This window comes from Calidris pugnax, unplaced genomic scaffold, assembly GCF_001431845.1.
Source record: "Calidris pugnax isolate Ruff unplaced genomic scaffold, ASM143184v1 scaffold31, whole genome shotgun sequence".
Taxonomy (NCBI): Eukaryota; Metazoa; Chordata; class Aves; order Charadriiformes; family Scolopacidae; genus Calidris; species Calidris pugnax.
The window spans coordinates 1813484-1834516 of record NW_015090786.1 but is presented as its reverse complement, the minus strand read 5'-3'; the positions used below and the strand labels follow the sequence as shown (position 1 = coordinate 1834516).

Genomic DNA, 21033 nt, shown 5'->3' with positions numbered 1-21033 from the left:
GCCCTTAAAGATAACAAATGTGGTTTTTTTTAATAGGATGCCTCTTTTTTTGCTGCTTTTTATGCTTGATTCCTCACTTAGGAGCAAGCATATACCTTTAATTTGTATCTTTAGTCTCTATTACCCAAAAAACATTCTGCTAATTTTGCTTTGCTCTGCACACCATCTCCAGTTGTTGTCGCCTTAAATACACAGCAAGAACTTGGATTAAATTGAAACTGGATATAAAATGGGATCGATTTTGGGAAAACAAGCAGAACAAAGACCCACTTGCACAGCAGTTAGTTACTTTTTGTCCCAAGTGGGAGCTCAGGAGCTCAGTGAATCACAGCCCAGAAGCTCACAGCAGCAGAATTATTGCTTGTCGTGCTGGGCCTGCAGAGGCAGCTCATCCCCAGCACTGCTGCAGCTCTCCACGGGATTATGCTCTTTCCCACACAGCAGAATGTTTACGTGCAGGTGGTAGAACCTTTATTCTCTTAAAAACAACAGCTGTCTTGCTGGTGGGCTAGGCCTTGGCATTTCATTTCCTTCTGTAGCACCAGTCATGACGTTGGGTACAGCTCCCCGAGCTCTCACTTTACCTGAGAAATGTTCTCTTAAGGTCCATGGAAAGTATTAGCTCAGTTTTCAGTTTTGCCCCATCTATCTTTTCTGGAAAAAAAAAATTGAAAATTAAATAGCTCGACATTTAGGAGCTGCAGCACTGAAATGCTGAGTCCTTTTGATTAGATGTCCCCTAATTACATTAATTGCGTTTTCAAATACGTCCTTTTGCTCCTTGGAGCATCACTGAATCCATCTGAAATTCATTGACTTCACTAGGGCAGGTGCAATTTTCCTTGCAATTAAGCTGTCCTAGGTGTCATTTCCTCACTCAACCCAAAAGTATTTATCTGGATTTGTCCAGTATTGGACACCTCATGGTCTGAACTGGGGCTGTCTCTTAGTGGGGACTGAGCTGAGCACCTTCCTTAGCAGGGCAGTTGTCCCAGGTCACCATTTAGTGAGGGTGCCCACCAAGGAGGAGCAGAACTTTCCAGGGGTGGAAGGCTCTGCCAGAGGTTGTATCAAACATTGGATAAATGAGGAATTTAGGGTGCCTGTGTTCCTTAACTAAGTGTCCCAATTGGGGTGGATAGTGTAAGTAAAGCAACACCAACTGCTGCACATCTTAATATATGTTTCACTGAACATTTATTTTACCTGTCTAGAAATGTCATGAATAAATGCATTAAATCCTCCCTTACAGTCTCAAAAATATTAAAATACTTTTTTGTTTGTTTGTTTACTTCTAGCTACCTCAGAGAAATCTCACAAACACAGTAAGTATCAAGTTGATAATATTGTGACTTCAGCTTTAGGAGGAAGGTATTCCTTTATGTTACCATTAGCAGCTAAAGACGAGATTCGTCAACACAAACTCACAGGAAATTTTTACTTATGAAAATGGTTTTCAATTACCTTGTAATGCAAGACCAGATGTGTTTCACAGGTCTCAGTGTGTGTGGAAACCGTTTTCCAATCTAAGTTGGGGTTAGATCCAGCTGTGCACTCTGCCTCCACGACAGCTTCTCACTGGAAAAAATCAAAGGAGACACTGATGAGGATGGGTCATTGCAATTCTCTGGGTAGGGCTTGATCCAAGCAATGGAGAGATTTATCTCTTAGTATGCTGCAGCCCTCACCTGTGACATAATTTAGACATAGCTGCTATAAATCAGAATGAAACATATTTTTAACATTCCTCTGAAATTCCATAGCTTTCTTTTTTCTGTCTCATAATGTTGGGTTTTGGATATCACAGTTTTTAAATAACATAAATTGCATGCAGCTTATATTTTAATACAGTATAATATTTATTATTTTTAGAATCATAGAATGATTTAGGTTGGAAGGGACCTTAAAGAACGTCTAGTTCCAACCCCTCTGCCCTGGGCAGGGACACCTCCCACCAGACCAGGTTGCTCCAAGCCCCATCCAGCCTGGCCTTGAACCCCTCCAGGGATGGGGCATCCACAACTTCCCTGGGCAACCTGTTCCAGTGTTTCACCACCCTCACAGTAAAGAATTTCTTTCTGATACCTAGTCTAAATCTACCCTCTTCCAGTTTGAAGCCATTAAGCCTCATTCTATCACTACATGCCCTTGTAAAAGGTTCCTCTCCAGTTTTTTTGTAGGCCCCCTTCCAATACTGGAAGGCTGCTATAAGGTCTCCCCAGAGACTTTTCTTCTCCAGGCTGAACAACCCCAACTCTCTCAGCCTCAAGAGTTACTGCTTCACAAAATATCCATGGGATCCAAGCTAACAGAGAAATATGGAAAGCTGCTTTTTCTTTATGCAACATACTGAACTTTTATTTGCCATTCTATATCAGACAACCCTACTTATTGTTGTAATAAAATACTTTCATGATTTCTATGTTAAACATCAAGGAGAAATTCTTTATATAGAAGATTGGTGAAAGCAATAAAAATTAGTAGTGGAAGCATTTCACAATTTTAGAAATTGTATATTTCTAAAAAACACAGAACAGGATTTTTTGATCTCTTAAATCACATTAAAAAGTAAGAGTTTGTTTTTCTTTGGCATCGTTTTTATTTTTCTAGGAAAAAAATGAGTGCCTTTTCCCAAGAAAGATATTCATCAAAAAATTCTTCTCAAGTCTAGTGAGAATATGTAATGCAAACTCATCTTTTAAAATCACAAAGAGAATCCTCTCTTTTTAAAATTTCCTAAAAACTAAAAATCTCTCTAACATAGGGGTTCTTCTTATTTGCAGAGCATGAAAGCATTAAACACGAAAAATCTGTCTCTCAGACTAAGACAGGTAGGTTTGGTAATTTAAATTCCAGTTACTCCAGGCTCCATTTAATAAGGATTTGTGTGGTTTGCAAAAAATGGGAGGGTGAAATTTGGCAAAAAGGATTCCGCTTTCACAGTTTTTCATAGTTCCTCTGACTCTCATTGGGACAGTATGGCTTATAAAGCATTAGCAAAACCCATTTTGCAGAGTTTGGGGAGGGAGTTCTCTCCTGCCTTTCAGTATATCAAAGATTTAAAAAAAATTTTTTTAAAAAATAAAATCTTAGGCTGACTATGCACTCGGGTAAACTGCAAGTAATAACCAGCAACTGACTCTGGTCAGCAGAACAGGGTTCGCCCTTTCAGACCAGGGCCTTGTGCCTCATCATGCTTTTTGAGGAGGAAGACACTCAGGGATCCACAGTTGGGTGTGGTGTGAGGAAACAAGACTAAGGGGATGTCCTCGTAGAAAACTCAGCCATTGGTACTCTGGTTACGTGGCTCCTGAGTGGTCTTAGCAGATGCAGTGAGCACAAAAGAGCAGGTATCAGTGTCCCATCAGCCTTTGCTGGTCGCACTGCTGTTTAAACTTCACATAAAAATGAAGCCCTCGTGAATAAGGGATTAAATAAACCACTTAAAACCTTATGTGCTCAATGATAAGCAGGCAGCCTTTTTTTTTTAGTTATGCTTCTTTTCCTGCTTCTTTTTTTTTTTTTTGAAAGAAACCATTTTCCCTTATACATTAACTGTGTTTCTCATTTGCTTTTATAATACAATATTGCACTTGTAAGTTAAGTATTTCCACAGACATTTTGAGGTTTTCTGCAAGCTTTGAGTAGCTGATTTAGTGAAGTTTTATTACTGGGTTTGAGTCGACGGGGAAAGAAAGCAATGTTTCTCACTCCAGTCTTCAAAGACAGAGGCCTAGCTTTTCTTTTTGCCTTGTTGACCATTTTTTGTGTATTAGCAGCTAGCAGAGGGCTTCAGCCAGCCAGTGGGTGCAGATGGGCTCAGCCAAGGCAGGAACGTCTTAGTGAGGAGGCCACTTTGTCCAGCAATGTGCATCCTGAGAGGGGTCATTGGTGGCCAGTGGACTGCCCAGCCAGGGGGTACAACCACCCTCCTCTCCTGCAAAATGAAATCAGTCCTGCTAGATAATCAGCCTGAGCTCATCCAGAGAGCAGCATGGAAATAAATTTCCCTGGTGAGGCATTTGCAAACGCCAGAGCATCATGTCACCAACCAGTACATTGGATTAGGATCTCACTCTAGTATAGTATAGTATATACCAGACTAAAGCTCCTGGAATTTAAATGCCTGAAGGAAGATAAAAGAAGAAAAGAAAAACTAACTAAATTTCTTTTAGCATAAAAGACCTCTTCTCAGGTGATTAATGGTTGCTTTGGAGAGCAGAGGCTGTTTTTGAGTTTCAGTTGATGACTGGAAATATTAATCTGCAAGCACTGGTGGTAATAGTGCTTCTGCCTGCTGTGTGCCAGTGAGTGCTCTTGAGTTAACAGACTCAATTGTAAAAGCCTCATTCTGTACAAAGTGGTGCCCTCCTTTGTCACCTTGATTCAGAGCAGCTTCACACTATTATTCCTGTGCCTCCCGCCATCAGACTTGCAAGTATCACATGACCGAGAGACTAGAGAATTTCAGAAAATATATTGATCCTGTAGGGAAACATTTAAATTAAAGAGTGTTTTCTGTATGTGTGGAAGAGCAAGTAAAGAAAGAGATTCATTCCCCATGTAATTCTTCCGAAACTGCCTGAAATGCACAGAGAAATGTTTACAGCTTTATATTTTTCCATTTAAATTAGATACATAAGGGAAAAAAATAAATATTAATGATTCCAGTGCTGCAAAACTAGAGCTCTGCAGAGGAAAGAAATTCTCTTCCATTAAAGATTTCAGAATTTTAAACTCTGGGCTTATTCAAAATCAGAAAAAGATCTGATTTTTTCTAAAATATTTACAAAAAATTATTTTGGGCTTTTTGTAGCTTTATGAGGTCATAAAAATTTCTTTTTTTTTTTTTTTCCCAGACATCTCATGATAGAGTAAACAAAAAGTACATGAGAAATTGGTAATATTTCTTCTGTTCTTGCCAAGATACTATGAATTATCCTCATCAGATTTTTTTTTCACTGCTTTTCTTCACACTGAATTCTGGTGAATAGAAATGATTTTGTGAAGCTTCCTGATGTCTTGAAGTGTGTTCCCTCATAGAGAGTTTTCTCCTTAAGTTTTTATGATCTGCTCCTTCAGTTTTCCTTCTGGTCATGACCAATAGCTAGAAATTCCGGGGAAAATCCCATGGAGTCATCTCCTGGAGAAATGGGTCAGGGTGTTCTCCAGTGGAATCTGAAGATCCATAAATGCTGTATGGTTAGGTTGCTGAATAGGTAGGTGAATGAATACCAAAGAATTACTATATCTCTTCCCAGATTCATGCAAGTCCACAGGCCCCTTCAAGACACTCTGTTTTCAGAAATAAATTAATTTTGAAAAGAAAATCTCTCCCATACTTTTAAATGGATCTGACATGCTGCCGTCTCACAGACCTGTCTGATTGACTCCTAGAGTTACAGAGCAGACATTGCTGTAAATTGTCACCAGAATTAGAAAAAGCAAAAATATTCAAAAGAGCAGGGGTAACAGCCAAAGAAAGAGAAGCTCCAAACCTTTTGAGCTTTACTTGTCATTAATCTAGTGGATGGTACAGAACCTATGTTTAAATTCAGCATGCGGGGGGGTTTTGTGTATTTGTGCATGGAAAACTTAATACCCCAATTAAATTAGTGAAATGCATTGTTGTATGGTAAAGCTCAACTATGAGCATAAAGAGGATACTTCATCTCAAAAAGTTGCATCTTCAAGCTGCTGGTTGTGCTATAAAAACATTTCTAGCTTCACAGACAGCAACGAAATGGAGATAAGATTTTTTAATTCACTGCTTTCATAAGAAGCTGACAATAACAATAGCTGAGTAAGGGGGAAAATAGCCCTAAACTTAATACAAGTGAAGAGAAATTAAATCACCACCTATCAGCTGACAACTGAAAAGCATAGCAATGCAGGGTTATATTTTGTTTCCAAAGAATAGAAAAGATCAGTAACCATGGAGCTTTATGCCTCACTATGTTTTCCCCCATCAGTACTGATTTCCTTCCAGAAACAAACCCAAAGAAACCAAACCAAACAAACAAAACCCAAGCCCCCACAACTGCTGTGTTGCTTCATGTCCATAATTACACAGTAGTTTTGCCGGATATTGCTGTGTTATGGATGAGAAACATGGACTGTACAGCAATGAGGCTGTTTCTCCATCTACTGACATATGATAAATGTCTTTTTAGGCCTCATTGATAAGCGTATACCTCTGGGAATCTCACAGAGCTAAGTTAAAATAAATCAGCACAGAGAAGATAAACCTTCTTTCTGCCCTCAGAAAAAAAAAGATCTTGTGGAAGTTACATGTTAAATTCAAAGGAAATATCAGGTGTGTTGAGACCACTCAACAGTCAGCTATCAATATATTTATTCAGAGTGCAGATTTATGATTTAGCATCCAAACTTGGACATTTGGGTTCCAAAGAAATAGCCCCCACAAAAAAAAAAAAGCAGCAGTTCTTCAGGCTGACTGTTTGAGAGTACCTAGATACAGTGATGGATAAGCCAGGGATCTGATAATCCACAGGTGGTTCTAGCCACTCAACACCTTCCTAGTACCTCCCTCCATCATCTTGTTTAAGAACAAGTCCAACTGCCAGGCTGGAGACATTGCTCATATTCAGGAGCCAGGCAGCTTTCTGCATGCACAGACAGACTACCCAGGAGGGTTTCTAGCCAGCTTGTACTTGGATTAGTTGAATGGCTTCAGGTGACAAGACATCCCTGAACGACTTGGTCTCCACCCAGCCATTGTCAGCTTGAATCTGATGCCTTGCAGAGGTCTTGGAGAAAACAAAAGGGCCAGAGGCATGTGACTGTAAACTGCTTCCATCAGGGAGAGGAAAGGGAAATATGTTCTGAATGTGTCTTAAACATACTTAAAAAGGAAAGTAGTGATGTATGTGAATGTTGAAAGGTAGGGGTTAGGAGAGGGGTTTGAATTCAGGTATAGGAAAAGAGAAAAGAGGAGCACAGCCATGAAAGGATCAGGTCAGGTCAACCAAACTGGGCTGAGTAGAGACCTGAAACCAAACATCCCAATTCCCACATGATTGGGTGATCAGGCACTTAAGACAAACCCCACCTGGTCAGAAAGTGTAGCCCTGCCTGCACCTCTGCCTGAAGCTCCCTCCCCTAGCCTGCTTGGAGGGAAGGCAGCTCTGCTCTGGCAGCTGATGTCGATGGTGGTCCACGTCATCTGAGAACTGGACAGAGCCAAGCCACAGGCACCTCAAGAGCACATGACTTGGACAGCTTTTCTCAGGAGATTAGCAGAAGCTTGAGGCTGCTCTAAGGTTTCGTGACAGATGCCCAGCTGGGTCTAGGTAAGCTCATCCAGTAGCAGGTGGTATGAATTGGCATTCAGGCTGTGGCCCTCTCCCATGTGGACGTGTGCTTGGGGGTCTCCTACCTTTCTCGTCTTCAGAGTGTAGATGCACACTGATATATCCGTACATAATTGTGGTTAGGCAGTATCTGAGCAGAAGTTTTCAGCGTTGTATAATACTAGTGTTGAACTTAGACAGTTAGCAAGGTGATGTCCATGAAGTTATAATTGTTGTGTTATTAGAATACAGTTTTCACCTGAGTGCCTACCTGAAAGACACTGCCAATTATGTGGCTGTTTCCTGGTGTTTGAGGTATTAGGCCCAGTAATTTATTTTTTCCGTGGAGTATGATGTCACCATGCAGTCAGAACTCATAATGCATATGTGCTGTTTTACAGTGCCACAATGGGATAGTGATGTTAAAGACATGCACTAATTTTGTCATTGTGAGCCGTATGTATAACATCACATATAGAAATATTTTTCCAGTTATATGTACCTTTGCTAACACAGTGTGAATTTCTAATTGTAATGCTGCTTTCGCAACACAGAGGAGAAAATTAAACAACAAAAGACAACTCCCACGGAGAAGTCAGGTAGGAACAAATCATTCTCTCCAGATTTATGGGGGAGGTGGGGGGTAGTGGGTATGTTAAGCAATATTCAGAACTTTTCTAATGTTATTACATTTGCACTGCAATAATTTTGTTATGGTATGTTGAAATATGTGATTGATAAAGCTTTCTTAGAGGAAATCTAGCAGAGTGGCAACTGCAGATACCATTCTAAGAACAGCCCTTCCAATGACAAAGCCAGGTCAAGATATTTCAGCTCTTGGGCTGCTTGTTCCAGCCTCTCTGAGCTGAGCTAATGAAATAGGATGAAGCTGTAAATCAGGTCTCTGAAATGATTCAAATATCCTTGAAAGGCATTGCTGTTTGGTTCTTGGTTGGCTTTTTTTTTAAATTCAGATCTTTCAAGCAACTGAATTTACAGCATAGAGAAAGGTGCCCAAGTAGAGTGTGATGCAGGAGGGTGAATCACTACTTGAATTAGGGACCTGAATGTACCTTAAACTGGCTTTCTCATGAGGAAAATGTTTTTGGAACTAACCTCTAAGTCTTTGGGTCTTTCCTATGATTTATACCTTGTAGGTTTTGTAATAATAATGCTGACAGAAAAGAGCCAAGTAATATTGACTGTTGTAGAAGCCCTGAAGGGTCACTCAAGGAATGAGAAAATTCTCATCATCACTGACAGCCAAACTATTTTGAAGGCTTCTTATAGATATTAACCTCTTGATTTTTAGTGGGGGTAGCCTTGATCTAAATATAAAACGAAAGATTGACAAACCTTAGACAATGATGCTGACAATAGATTTTCATTTGGTATGATGGTGATGATGATGAATATTTTCCATAAAATAAAATACTCTGTGTGTGTGTTAAGCTGAATGGTGCTGTTTAATACCTCTTTTCTATTCTTGTTTTGTATGTGTTTTTTCTTCTCTTCAGTAGCAGAATAGATGTTGTACAGAATAGTGTGGTTCTGTCTCTATGAACTTTCATATGATTTGTGAGTTTACATTGCTTTGTGTAAGAACTCTCATGATAATCTATGATTTTACAATGAAATGATGTTTTACATATTATTTTCATAGTTTTTATCTGATCATAAACTGCTGTAGCTTTTTCAAAACATATAAATTATGATTCTGTTAATAGAATTGGAGAAATTGCTGCAAAATACTTCAATATATTGCTAACCTGAACTTTTAATGACTTAGCAATTTCTGACAAGCAAACAAGTCTGGAGAAGGAAGAAATGACATCTTTGAAATTTACAATATTTTCACACCTAAATTCACAATTTTGTTAGGGTCAGCTAAGCTTCACTCTTAGTTTGTGATACAATCAGAAGGCTCAAGCTGTGGTTTAGCAGTGGTTGGAAAAAGAACTGCTAGAAATATCATGACTTGACTACTTTCTGAAAGATTTGAGTCAGGTGCTTCCTGTTTGTTGAAACCAAACTTAAAATGCAGTATTTCAGGTTGGCCATTTTAACATAAGCCACTACAAAAGTAACTTCTAAGTTTTCAGGTCAATACTTGTTGAACTTGAAACAGGAAACTTCAAAGAGTGGGTGAGTCGTCCCATCTTTCCTCAACAAACATTTTGTAATGATATAAATTATCCTCTGGAGATGACTGGTGCTCTCCTGAATAAAAATGTTAGACAAATGTTTTCTTGATGTTGCAAATGAGTTGAATCTCACCCAAAATTTCCAATCATCTGTCAGCTGGTCTGGAGCTACTTCTGATTTACACTGTGACACAGGGAGAAATAGTCCTGGAATATATAAATATATTGCAGTTCTAAATGACAGGATACTGTGTAATTTCAGTAGGAGCTGATAGATGGTGGGATTTGTTAAGGACTAAACAAGTTAGAGCCCAGCTGCATTTTAGGGACCTGTATGCTGTGCATCTTTACATGAGTACAGGAAGGTAAGAATAAGTGAAAACTGACTGCCATCAAAACATTTTCATATTAAAAAGAAGAAAAAGAAATAGAATCTCTTTTCTCTTTATATTTAAATATCACAATTTACCTTCTTTTTTTTTTTCTATAGTCCAGGCAAAGCCAACAAGTACGTGGTACCTATCTTGATTAGAAAAATACCTGTAATATAGCTGGATATGTGTGGCTTTTTTGACTTTAACATATGGAAACTGTCCTTTAGCAATTTCTAGTTTTGCTTTAAGCTATAGTGTCTTTATCACCATGTCTTTCATTACTTTCATTTAACGAAATGTCTTGTCATCGCTATTTAAAAGTCTATTTGCCATAATGAATTTCATCAATACAGGAGTCAACTCATTCTATGCTTCCCATATCACAAGTTTCAAAAAAAAAATATTAATACAGAAGTGACAAGCCTTTTAAAAACCCTGTTAAAAATTAGTTGGGTGGAATAAATACTTCTGATGAAGTAGAAAAAGAAAGATATCATCACATTTTCTTCATAATAATTTATTGCTTTAGTATAACTGCATCTAGAATTTTTCTCAGTCAAAAAGAACTGAAAAGAGTCCAAACCTTAACTTACCACTCAGCGTGCTCATTTTTTGTATCTTTCATGCCTTCAACATGTAAGGTAAACTACAAAAGTGTAAGAAAAAATAAATAAATAAAATTCTGTTAAGTTCCCAAATAGTGTCATGCTCAAAAAAGCCCAGATGTGGGAAAAATATCACTCTTCACTGGCATAAGTTTTAATTCACACCTCATAAAACTGTTTCCCATTTGAAATTCTCTGTCATGTCTTCATTTCAGCATTTCCTGGCATATATCTTCACTTGAAGTCACAGCTCCTAGGAGTTCAATCATTCATCTAAACAGCAGAAGGGCTAAGGCATATTGCCCTTCTTTTTAGGGGCTACTCACATTTTGAACATTTTCCGCCTTATAGCCCACCTTTGTGTTGTTCTTCTTGCTCAAAGAGATTTTTGCACAGATTTTTAGCTGTGGGAAGCATCACCAGTAAACAAGGCCAGCGTAGCTGTCCATTGATTCCTCAGCTCTAAAACACATTGTGGCCCCTATTTGCATGTGTTTGGCATAGCTGCTACTATGCTGTAACATCTGTGTGGAGTTTTTTCAATTCTGATTAAGCATGTGCAACTTCTGTATGAATTATGTCGTGTTACACCTTGTTTTTAAAACAAAGGTTCTTCATCTTTTCTGTTTTCAGCAACCTAATATAAATTATGTTTTAAAATCTTTTTTCCTGGTAATAATTATGAAAGAACAGTGGGAGTTGGGGAGGTGGGGGGGGAGTGTTGCCAATAAGTGCTGGTTCTCTAATTTTCCACAGTTAGATATAATTCATTCATACGGAATAGGATGTGTTCAAGACTTTGGGAATCCAGCTCAAGTATGTCTGACTCAACAATATAAAAGTCAAGTGAATGGTTGCTGAGTTTATTTTGTGCTCTCCTTTCAAACAACAAAAATGGAGAGTAGACAAATTACATTTCAGAAAGTGAGGGGAGACCCTATTTACTGACTTCTTCCTTAAGATACATGCGTAACTCTTAGTAACATTAATAGCTATACGTGTGGAGCTGTGGGCAGTACGACTGAACTTTGCTATTTTGTGGCAGATTCCTCAGTGGATAATCTGTTAGTAACTGTGCATTTGGCTTTTTTCCAAAATAACAGCATGAAGCAACAGAAAATGAACGTTTATTCCTGAAAAAATTCCTGAAAAAAAAAAAAAAAAAGACATACAAAACATAACTTACATAACTTAGAAATACTACGGCAATTTTATGATGCTGTTTCTTTTATCTAGAACATGAAGCAGTCAGACGTGAAAAAGATGTTCCGCCTACAAAACCAGGTAGGCACTCCTGCATTTTATGCATTCATTACTTTTACAGCTGTCATTTAAAGAAATTGCAATATACAATTGCTTATGACAAATTTCAAAATCATGGCCCTTTGAACTATTTTCCTATATAGAATGGCCTTGACGTGTCAAACCATAGCTAACGTAGCACAGTATGTATTTGCAATGCCTCTTGTCATTTTCTGGAGAAATATATATCAAAGGTCAAATTTCTGCTTCTGTACTTCCACCGATGTCAAAGACCCTATGCCAGCAAAGAATTTGAACCATTTTCTGAAGGTGCTGGCTTTAAATAGCTTCATTTTGTTAATTATTTGCGGGTATCTGCCATTTACTTGGATTTCACAGCCTTCCTGTATAAGTCAACTTCTCAGGACCAGCAACACTTTAATTTTCCCCCATAGTAGGTATTACATGATATACTACTCAGGTCATGACCTGGCACCATCATTTTCTATGATAAGTGTCTCTGCATATCATAACTTCTATGCAGCCTCACTTGTACAAGATAAAGCAAAATTACTGCAGGTGTAGGAAGCAGCACTCCTCAGTTTCACTGTGAAGCCATCACCACTGGTTTAAAAAGTGTCTTCTTAGTGCCTCTCAGTGCAAAGAAATAAGTGAAGAATTAATATTCTTATTGTTAACATTATTTGTTCTTAATTCTAGCACAGCAATTATCAAGTGTAGATGAGAACATTCTTACTGTTATTATCCATCATTAGATTGTTATTAATAACTGTGAGGTTACTAAAAACTATACTTTGATACGGAGTAAATACGTAGAACAAGTAAAGCCATTCTCCACCATAACAGTATTATGCTGAGCCTGCCTGTTCTGACCATTTTTCTATCCTCTTTTTACTTTCCAGTCAAACTGAAAAGCACTGCAAGTATGTGTCATGTCTTGTTTCCTACAGAATGTAAACCTTCTTTTCAGATGCATGTTGTCTCAATTTACATTTTTGCTATTATGTCATATTAGATAATTCTATTTTCTTGCTTGCACTACAGATACTCTTGTACTCAGTCTGCTTAGTAACAGCTGAACACACCAAAACTAAGTACATTTATAATTTAATATTGTGAAGCTGCAACACTCAAATGCTGTTTGCAATTTTTACTTTTTATGAAAGTAAAGTAAATAATGCTAGTAACATAATTGATGCTCTGGTGATTTTAGATAAGTGTAGATACATAATTTATCTTTATGCGAATAAATTGTTTATTAAAAATAACAAAATGACATGTAGCATAACTGAATTAGACAACGTTTTCGTTACTACTTTTACCATTTGGAAATTACTTATTGCATGAATTCACTAAGCATGTTCTTGGCCTTTTTTCAATATGCTTTTTTTTCCTACTTTAATAAAAAACTAAATCAAATTAAAGAAGACAAAGGAATATTTCCAATTTAGATCAGTTTTAAAGGAGGATTCAAGGGGAATCTCTTGCATAACAGAGGCTTCCACTAAAGTTATTGAATAATGTCCTTGTTAAGGTCAGTAAGACTTATGAATAGATAAAGACTGGGATTTATGCTTATTGTGGCAAGTCATTGCACATTACATACTGCAAATCATGATCAAACAACAATCAGAAGGTCAGTTTTTACACCGTATGCTTTGAATTGTGAAAATGTTGAAGTATGGACCTTCACAGGTGAATTATTTGTAGCCTCTGTAGAACAGGATCATTGCTTTGTTAGGTTTTTTTTGTACTGTGCCTGGCACATCGAGACCAAATCATGTGTTATTCTGATGCAAAGTAATCTACAAAGAGCACCCAAAACCAAGGCCAAGCTCCATGAGATACAGCCCTCTTCCTGTGCCAGGTCAGAAGCTGACAACAGGGCAAGGCTGTTGTCAGCTTGTCAGTTTGTCAGGGGGCAAACTGATTCCATTAAGCTTCCCAATTTAGTCTCCTATGTTAGGTGCTTGAAGTTAGACAAGGTGAATATTCACTCTTAAACGGCTCTCAGAAGACACATTGATAATCTGAACCCCAGCTCCAACGGGAAGGGGGAACACAAAGCATCTGAAATGTGCCAACACTGAAGGGTCTCCTGCAATTCTGAATTGCAGTGCTCAGTTTTCAAGTCATCATTGCAAAATTATTACTTTATGTGAAGCTATTGGTAGGTTTATTTCCATTTTTGCCAATATTTTATGTAAAATGTCCTCTATTTACTCCATTATTCAGATTTGTTCACTCTTATATTCACTGGATCTGTTCACTGACATTTTTTGTCTTCTGCACTGATTTATCCGAGAGACCCACTGATGGCACTCTCTTCTATTAGAGAACCATCAGAGATTTAAGTGACTAATTTCTCATGCTTTCTGCAATTAGAATAATTTTGACTCAAAATCAGTCTACAATGCTTTTTTTATCAAGAGCTATATTACCTGATATATTGTGATTATAAGGAACAGCCAAGATATTTTCCCTTGACCTTTGCAGAGGGATATTTGTACCACATTCTTGAGCTTATATCCTGCTGCTAGAAATCATTATAAAGGTTAACAGTGCCTTTAGAAAAAGAAAAAGGGGGGCGGGGGGTGGGGAGTAACAGGCAGACCTACGGTCATATACAAAAGTATTTCTGTTTACACTGCCTATTTTCAGCTAATCATCCTTGAATATATCTAGTTCAACATTTTAAGCACCAGAAACATCTATTTTAAATTACTTTTTTTTTGCCACTCAAAGAAGAACACTTAGTTGGATGACTGCCCAGAAACATCTATTTTAAATTACTTTTTTTTGCCACTCAAAGAACACTTAGTTGGATCACTGCTGCCTTTATTTCTAGAGCTCTATGTAGCTTTGCTTCATATATTTCTCAGCCAGGTGTACAGTATGCTAGTGATAGCATGAACGTAGCTTTCATGTAATTCAGCCTGAGACGTAGCCACGGACACAAAATACTCACTGATTTTTGAAGTTCAGGTCTAGTAGGAATGTAAAATAAATCCATATACTTTTCTTGGGCCAAAATTATTCACACAACTCAGAATTTACTTCCTGTACACTAAAGACTCTCAAATTGGGAGAGGTTATTTTGAACAGAGGACAAATCCGATGTTTTTTCTTACTCATGCAAGAGGTAGTACCAAACCATGTTTTGCAATCAAGAAGAAGAACTCCTGGGTTAAGGAGTAAAGGTGTGCACCCCTCCCCTAGATTTTGTCCTTAGATTTGCTCAGACAAGTCTTTTTTTTCTTCTGTGAAAATGAGAAGAGCTGTTAATCCATGGGTCATGATGCAGTAGTAGACCAGCTGTCAGCAACTATGAGCATGATCATAAGCACAAATGTAAATATTATACATGTATAAAAGCATGATAACATTTAATAGCAGCAAGACTGGCCTTTGCTGAATGCTTGTGGTTCCTAAGCATTGAGCACTGACATTTTTGAGTCTCCTTATGAACAAAAACCTGAGTGAAAGTTTCCTGGGATGTGTTAGTGAAAACCATGCCTAATTGCTCAGTCTTCCTGTTGAAAAAGCATTGACTGAAGCTTTTTCACCTTGTTGTGAGCTGTAGAACCTTATGTTCATCTGAAGCCAAAACTTGGCATGAGGAAAACACAGAGATAATTCAATGAAATGAGATCTTTAAATGAGCATATTCCTATTTTATCCAGTTCTAGGTTCAAATAAGAAAAGTTTTGCTTGGCTAGCGAGGTTATTCTCTTTCCTTCAAATTGGGTTCTAAAATAAAACTGAAACCAATGAATTAGCAATGTGGAAAAAATGCTTGGAATCCAAATCACAATTTAATTCATTCCTTTGATTTAAAAAGAGTAATGATGGTTCATACCAGGGCATTTCCATCCCATTGCATTGATTGACTTTCATTAATCATTACGGGTATTACAATAGCACAGGAATATATGCTGCTTTTGTGCTAGGTGCTGTACAAAAATGTAGTCAAAATTTTTCCAGCTCTCAAGAGGTTTTACTCTTAAAAGGCCAGGCAAACTGATAATGCAGGAGAAAGAGTTATACAGGGGTGAATGCCAGCAATTTAAGGTCAGTGTCAGTCTTCGGCTGGGATGTGTGGATGACAAAAAAAGAGAGGTAACAATTAAACTGAATACATTTTATTAGAAAATATAGTCAGCTATAGCCTTGAATGCACATTTAAAAAGAACTCTAAATATTTGCTTGACAGAAAGCTTTGATTGGTACAGTGTTTGCATTTGCAGGAACTATTGCATGCTGGATTATAGCACTTCAAAGAGTGGGACTCAGCTTTCAGTGTGAAATTCTATGTACACGCCCATTGTTAAGGCACATTTCTTTGAAAATTAATATCCTGCAGAAAAGTTGCAGATGAAAGAGATCTATTTAACTAGTTACTTGCCTTGAACAAACATGGTACTGAACCTCACATTATTTTCCTTCCATCCTTCCTCTTCCTTTCTGATTATTTTCCTGGAGAGCCAACAGGTGAAATCCCAACAGCAGGTAAATATTACATTTCTCTGGTATGTCTTATGGAAAGAATTAATGAACATACTGGTGTTGATGAATACATATTGTTCATCAGCCACGAACAATGCTGATTGGTAAACTGACAGCATTGCAGCTACACAGTTCTCTATCAAAAACTGTTCTGATCAGCTGATTTTTTTTATTTTCACTGTTTGTCTCCTGCAGCAGGTTTTGTTGAGCTAGACACAGGTGATCAGCACTGAGCAGGCTAGTGTTAATCAGATAACACATGCACCAGAAGACATTGAAAAAAGCGTTATTACAACTGGTTGGGCAATATGAAATGAAAATGAACAATTTGAAGGCAGCCTGCCAGTTTTCTGCTGTAGTCAACAGGGAATACTGAAACGGGCTCACATGCCTGAAGCAATACACCTTCCTTAATTTCAGTCTGCCTTGTTGAATGGAATCACAGACCAAATGTCTGTGTTTGTGGGCTGGGGAAAAGGATGCTGAAAGGGAAGAAACACATGTTCTAAGTGAATGTGCAATTAGACAAAAATAAACTAAATAAAATAACTCCGAATCTACTGCTGCAGGACTTCGGGGTGGTCACGTTTGCTGGTTCTAAAGGTCCATCTAGCTCCATATCCTAGGGTTGGGGTGTTTTGTTTGTTTGTTTGTTTATTGATGATTGAGATTGCTCCAGGAAAGAGGGTAAAAAGCAGGCAATAAGCAGAGGGCTCCTTCCCTGACGCATTTTGGAAACCAATAATTAGGGAATTCTGGCATTAGTTAGAGAATTATAGAATTCTAGTGTCTGAAGCCTTATCAGGAATTTCCAAACTACTCTGCAACTAGCAATATTTAGACAATTTCCAGTGACTGTTCAGAAAGCTGAGAACTGCTACTACCATTAAAGGTAGCAGCTACTATTGTAATATTAGATGCATTGTATACATGCCATAAGATATATTTACCACAGTTGTTATTCCAGGGGAATTACTAGGGCAGCAATCAGTTTTGTGCAATGTACTTATGGCAAGAGCCCCATATTTCTGATGCCTGTCACTTAATGTTGTTTCCTTGCAAACCTTTCTAGCCACGAAAAAAACAAAGACAGCTAAAGAAAAAGAAGGTAGGAATCTACTCTGTGTGTGCATATATACGTAGAGTAGGAATCTACTCTGTGTGTGCATATATACATAGATCAAAATAAAAATAGTATGAGATTACAATTTTGCATGTATTGCTATTTGAAACAACACATAAAAAATCTGGGTTAATACTTAAAGAATAGTATTTTAAAACTCCAGGTAATGATCTATTCAGGATTCGGTCAATTTACCAGCGTTGAACTGTGTTATTTTTTTCCTTGCTAGAAAAAACAACTGAGAAGAAACATCTGAAAGATGAAAAAAGCAAAGGTAATGAAGGGGTGAAAATCTCTGCCAACAGCAATGAAAATGCAAACATTAGTTTTTTTCATGGGATTGGAAAATGGAGCTTTGTTAGTCTTTCTGTGTATGTGCAGGGAAACCGAAGTGATGAAATTGGGCACAAATCCCCAGTAATAGAATGTCTGATGTAGCATAACTACATTGATAACAAGAAGCACTTTTTACATAAAATACACTTCACGGTTACTTATATTCTGTCTTACCTGTTGGACACAGCACTGCCTTGATTGTTTCCCTACAGTAATACGCAGTCAGGGAAATGGTTTCTGTTATATCTCTGAAGATAATTAATAGGAATAAGTTTCACTAATTTATTAAGTTAGTGGTTTAAGACATAAATATCTCTACTTTGGTTAAAGACAGTGACTTGCGTATAAACACTCTATATTGAAGTCCTGGAATCTCAAAGGCTGACAGTTAGTTGTACTGGTGTAAGCTTGCTAACTACTGTCTAGAAGCAGTTTCCTTCTATGGTCTTATTAGACATAAAATTTCTATGTTTGAATAATTTACAAGGAAGGTCATGCTTTAAAAAATCTGGTTTATAGAGATTCTTATCTGTGAGTTGATTCCAAGCAACTAGCATATTTCTTATTGAAATTTATTTAAGTATTTTGGCCTGAAACTGAAGATTAACTTATCATCTATATTTTGTTCTTTAGGAGTCCCACTGGCAAAAGAAGCTCCACGACATCACAACCTGACAACAGGTACATGATTTTCCTTTACTGTAAAGGAACTTCCTTTCCAAAATTTTCCTTTTTGTTTTTCATGCCTTGGTTGTGGTTTTTGTTTGGTTTTGATTTGAGTTTTTTCGTAAAGGAGATCACACTGCAATCTTTTCACATCTCTCATTCAAGTCTAGGGGCCAAGATGTGAGGCAAGCCAGGTAAATCCAACCCATAAATATTGATTTGCTCAATGGTATTTCTTTACAACATTCCTAAACTCTTAAACATATATTCAAGTAATTACTTTATAAACCAAGTGGGCTGTAATTAATTTGACAGTGAATTATTTATGCTCCTCATAGAAAATTTGTTCTGTAACAAAATCAGATAAGGAGAAATGCGTGCAATTTATTTTTTCTCACATTAATAAATATTGTCTCCCATCACAGTGTGCCCACCACCCCAAACACCCCCCCCCAGAAGAAGGTGAATAAAGTTAGGGCATCTTAGGAGGATATCTCCCTTCATTGTATTATTGGTTAGCTCCAAGTTTTTCATAGTATATGGTAAAAATAAAAATATATTCCAGATTCTTGACTAGTATAAATTAATCCCCAGGACTTCAGTGGAACTGCACTGATTTATGACAGACAAGGACCAAAGTCCTTAATCTCTCCTATGAGGTGTAACTGGTTAATAGAGAACATATGAGCTAAATATTAATATGGATCCTTCCAGTGCAATTTTGTTATCTTAAACTACTGAGGAAAAAATTCCACTCCTTATCATCTAGACTGTCTTGTATATGATTTTTTAACCTCATTTACTATAAGTAGAATGCTTTAGAGTCTTATATACATGATATAAAATGTGTAATATATGCGTAGTTACATGTATCTATGGATTTAGAAATATAGAATCATGGAATGGTTAGAGTTAGAAGGGAACTTAAAGATTATCGAGTTCCAACCCCCCTGCCCTGGGCAGGGACACCTCCCACCAGACCAGGTTGCTCCAAGCCCCATCCAGCCTGGCCTTGAACCCCTCCAGGGATGGGGCAGCCACAACTTCCCTGGCCGTATCTATTTATCCGTACATATAAACTTTAAATATCTGGATAATAATAAAAAAGTAGCTAAGTATAAAAAAAGTACAGAACAATCTGACATCAAGAAAGAGAAAATGCAAATTAAATGCTAAGATTAAGCATCCGCATGTTAGCATATTTATTTGTATGAAAATATTTGCACACATGGCTCACGAGACTTTATTGTATAAGGGCAACTACTTTTACATATAAGAATAGCTTGGCTTGTTTTTTCACCTCTTTTATTAATCAGGAATACAGAGTTATAAAGTCAGTTATAGTCTTTAATTTCTCTTAATGATTCTGTTGCTAACTGACAGACGCTGAAGGTAAAATCTATGTTAGCAAAAACTTATTACTAATTTATTAATATAGAATTCATATAGATCAAGTAGTGCTAATCACAATAAATAACCAGTAAGCTAAATCACATATTTTGCCAGGAGAGAAAAGATTTGTTTTATGGAACAAAATTCCAAATTCATTGTAAATCAGGAATTCACTAAACTTGTCTGTCAGTGGACCTCTCCTGCATACCACAGTCCTGCAAACTTTACATCATACAAAAATTTTTATTGTAGCTTTCATTTACACTAATTGTTATGATTGGTTAATTTAATTCTACATTGTAATTGTACAATTATTCTTGACTGGATGTTTCCCAGATCATAAGCAGCTCTGTGCAAACAGTTCTTCATAACTGGCTTTGCGAACAGAATTTACTATGTAAATATTTTCAAACCATTCTTTGTCCACTACAAAGAATAAGTTAGTTTTCAGGTATCAAAGTGGTTTCTTTTTATGAATGTTGTTCTTTGATATTTGCTTAAATTGAGAATTTAAAAGTTGAGACTAAATCCTAGGTCACATACACTTGACTTGGAACTTAATAGCTTTTGCCCGTTCTATTTGCAGATGAAGACAGTGCATTTTCCCCAGGGCATTGAATACTAATATTTTTTGCTGATAAATGGAAGTAGAAAAGGATTTACACATTCTGAGATAATCTGAAAATTTAAATACTAAATCTTCTTTCAGCTTTCAAAAGCTGAATAGAGTAGATTCCCGTGTACTTAGATTTTGATCAGTCCTTCAACCTTTCCCTGATATTAAAGAGCAATCAGATACAGAAAAATAAGCAATTTAAAAGCTGTATATATCTTCAATTTTAGAATGCTCCACATTTAAACAGAATTTTAAGCAGTACTGTACCTTTCATAAACAATGGTGATATATGCAGTAGACACTAAATGTCATTCCCCTGCAGTGCTGCAAGCACTGACTTAGAATTCTATCCCCTTCTTTCTCCTGTCCTAAATGTCAAAACTGACACTGGTACCCAGACTGAAACTTACCCTCACAAAAATATGGAAATTCTCGGAAGTTCTTTTTTTTCCCCCTCTATCTTATAACAAATGTATTTGCAAGCACACAGAAGCAGAGTTTTGAGCCTTGGTGTAGAATTTGAGGAATGTACAAATTCAGTTCTGTGGTGAGCTGAACACCCTATATGAGCAGCAGGATGCTTTTATATAAGTCCGAGTTTGTTTCAAGGCTTATACTAGAGTATGAAAAATCTAAATTAAGAAAAAGTTGATTATGTTTGTTGCAATTACCTTGTAACTGTCCTCATGGCCGAA

The 21033-nt window shown here is 37.2% G+C and overlaps 1 protein-coding gene across 1 annotated transcript in view; it reads left to right on the top strand.

Moving 5' to 3' along the window:
• Positions 1–21033, top strand: part of LOC106902653 (triadin-like) — a 146825-nt gene that overhangs the window by 112759 nt on the left and 13033 nt on the right. Inside the window, exons 12-21 of the mRNA XM_014966318.1 lie at positions 1299–1325; positions 2784–2831; positions 7868–7912; positions 9948–9965; positions 11673–11720; positions 12602–12622; positions 16182–16208; positions 17278–17313; positions 17558–17602; positions 18298–18345. Of these exons, the coding sequence (XP_014821804.1) occupies positions 1299–1325; positions 2784–2831; positions 7868–7912; positions 9948–9965; positions 11673–11720; positions 12602–12622; positions 16182–16208; positions 17278–17313; positions 17558–17602; positions 18298–18345 (363 nt within the window). The remainder of the gene's footprint in view (positions 1–1298; positions 1326–2783; positions 2832–7867; positions 7913–9947; positions 9966–11672; positions 11721–12601; positions 12623–16181; positions 16209–17277; positions 17314–17557; positions 17603–18297; positions 18346–21033) is intronic.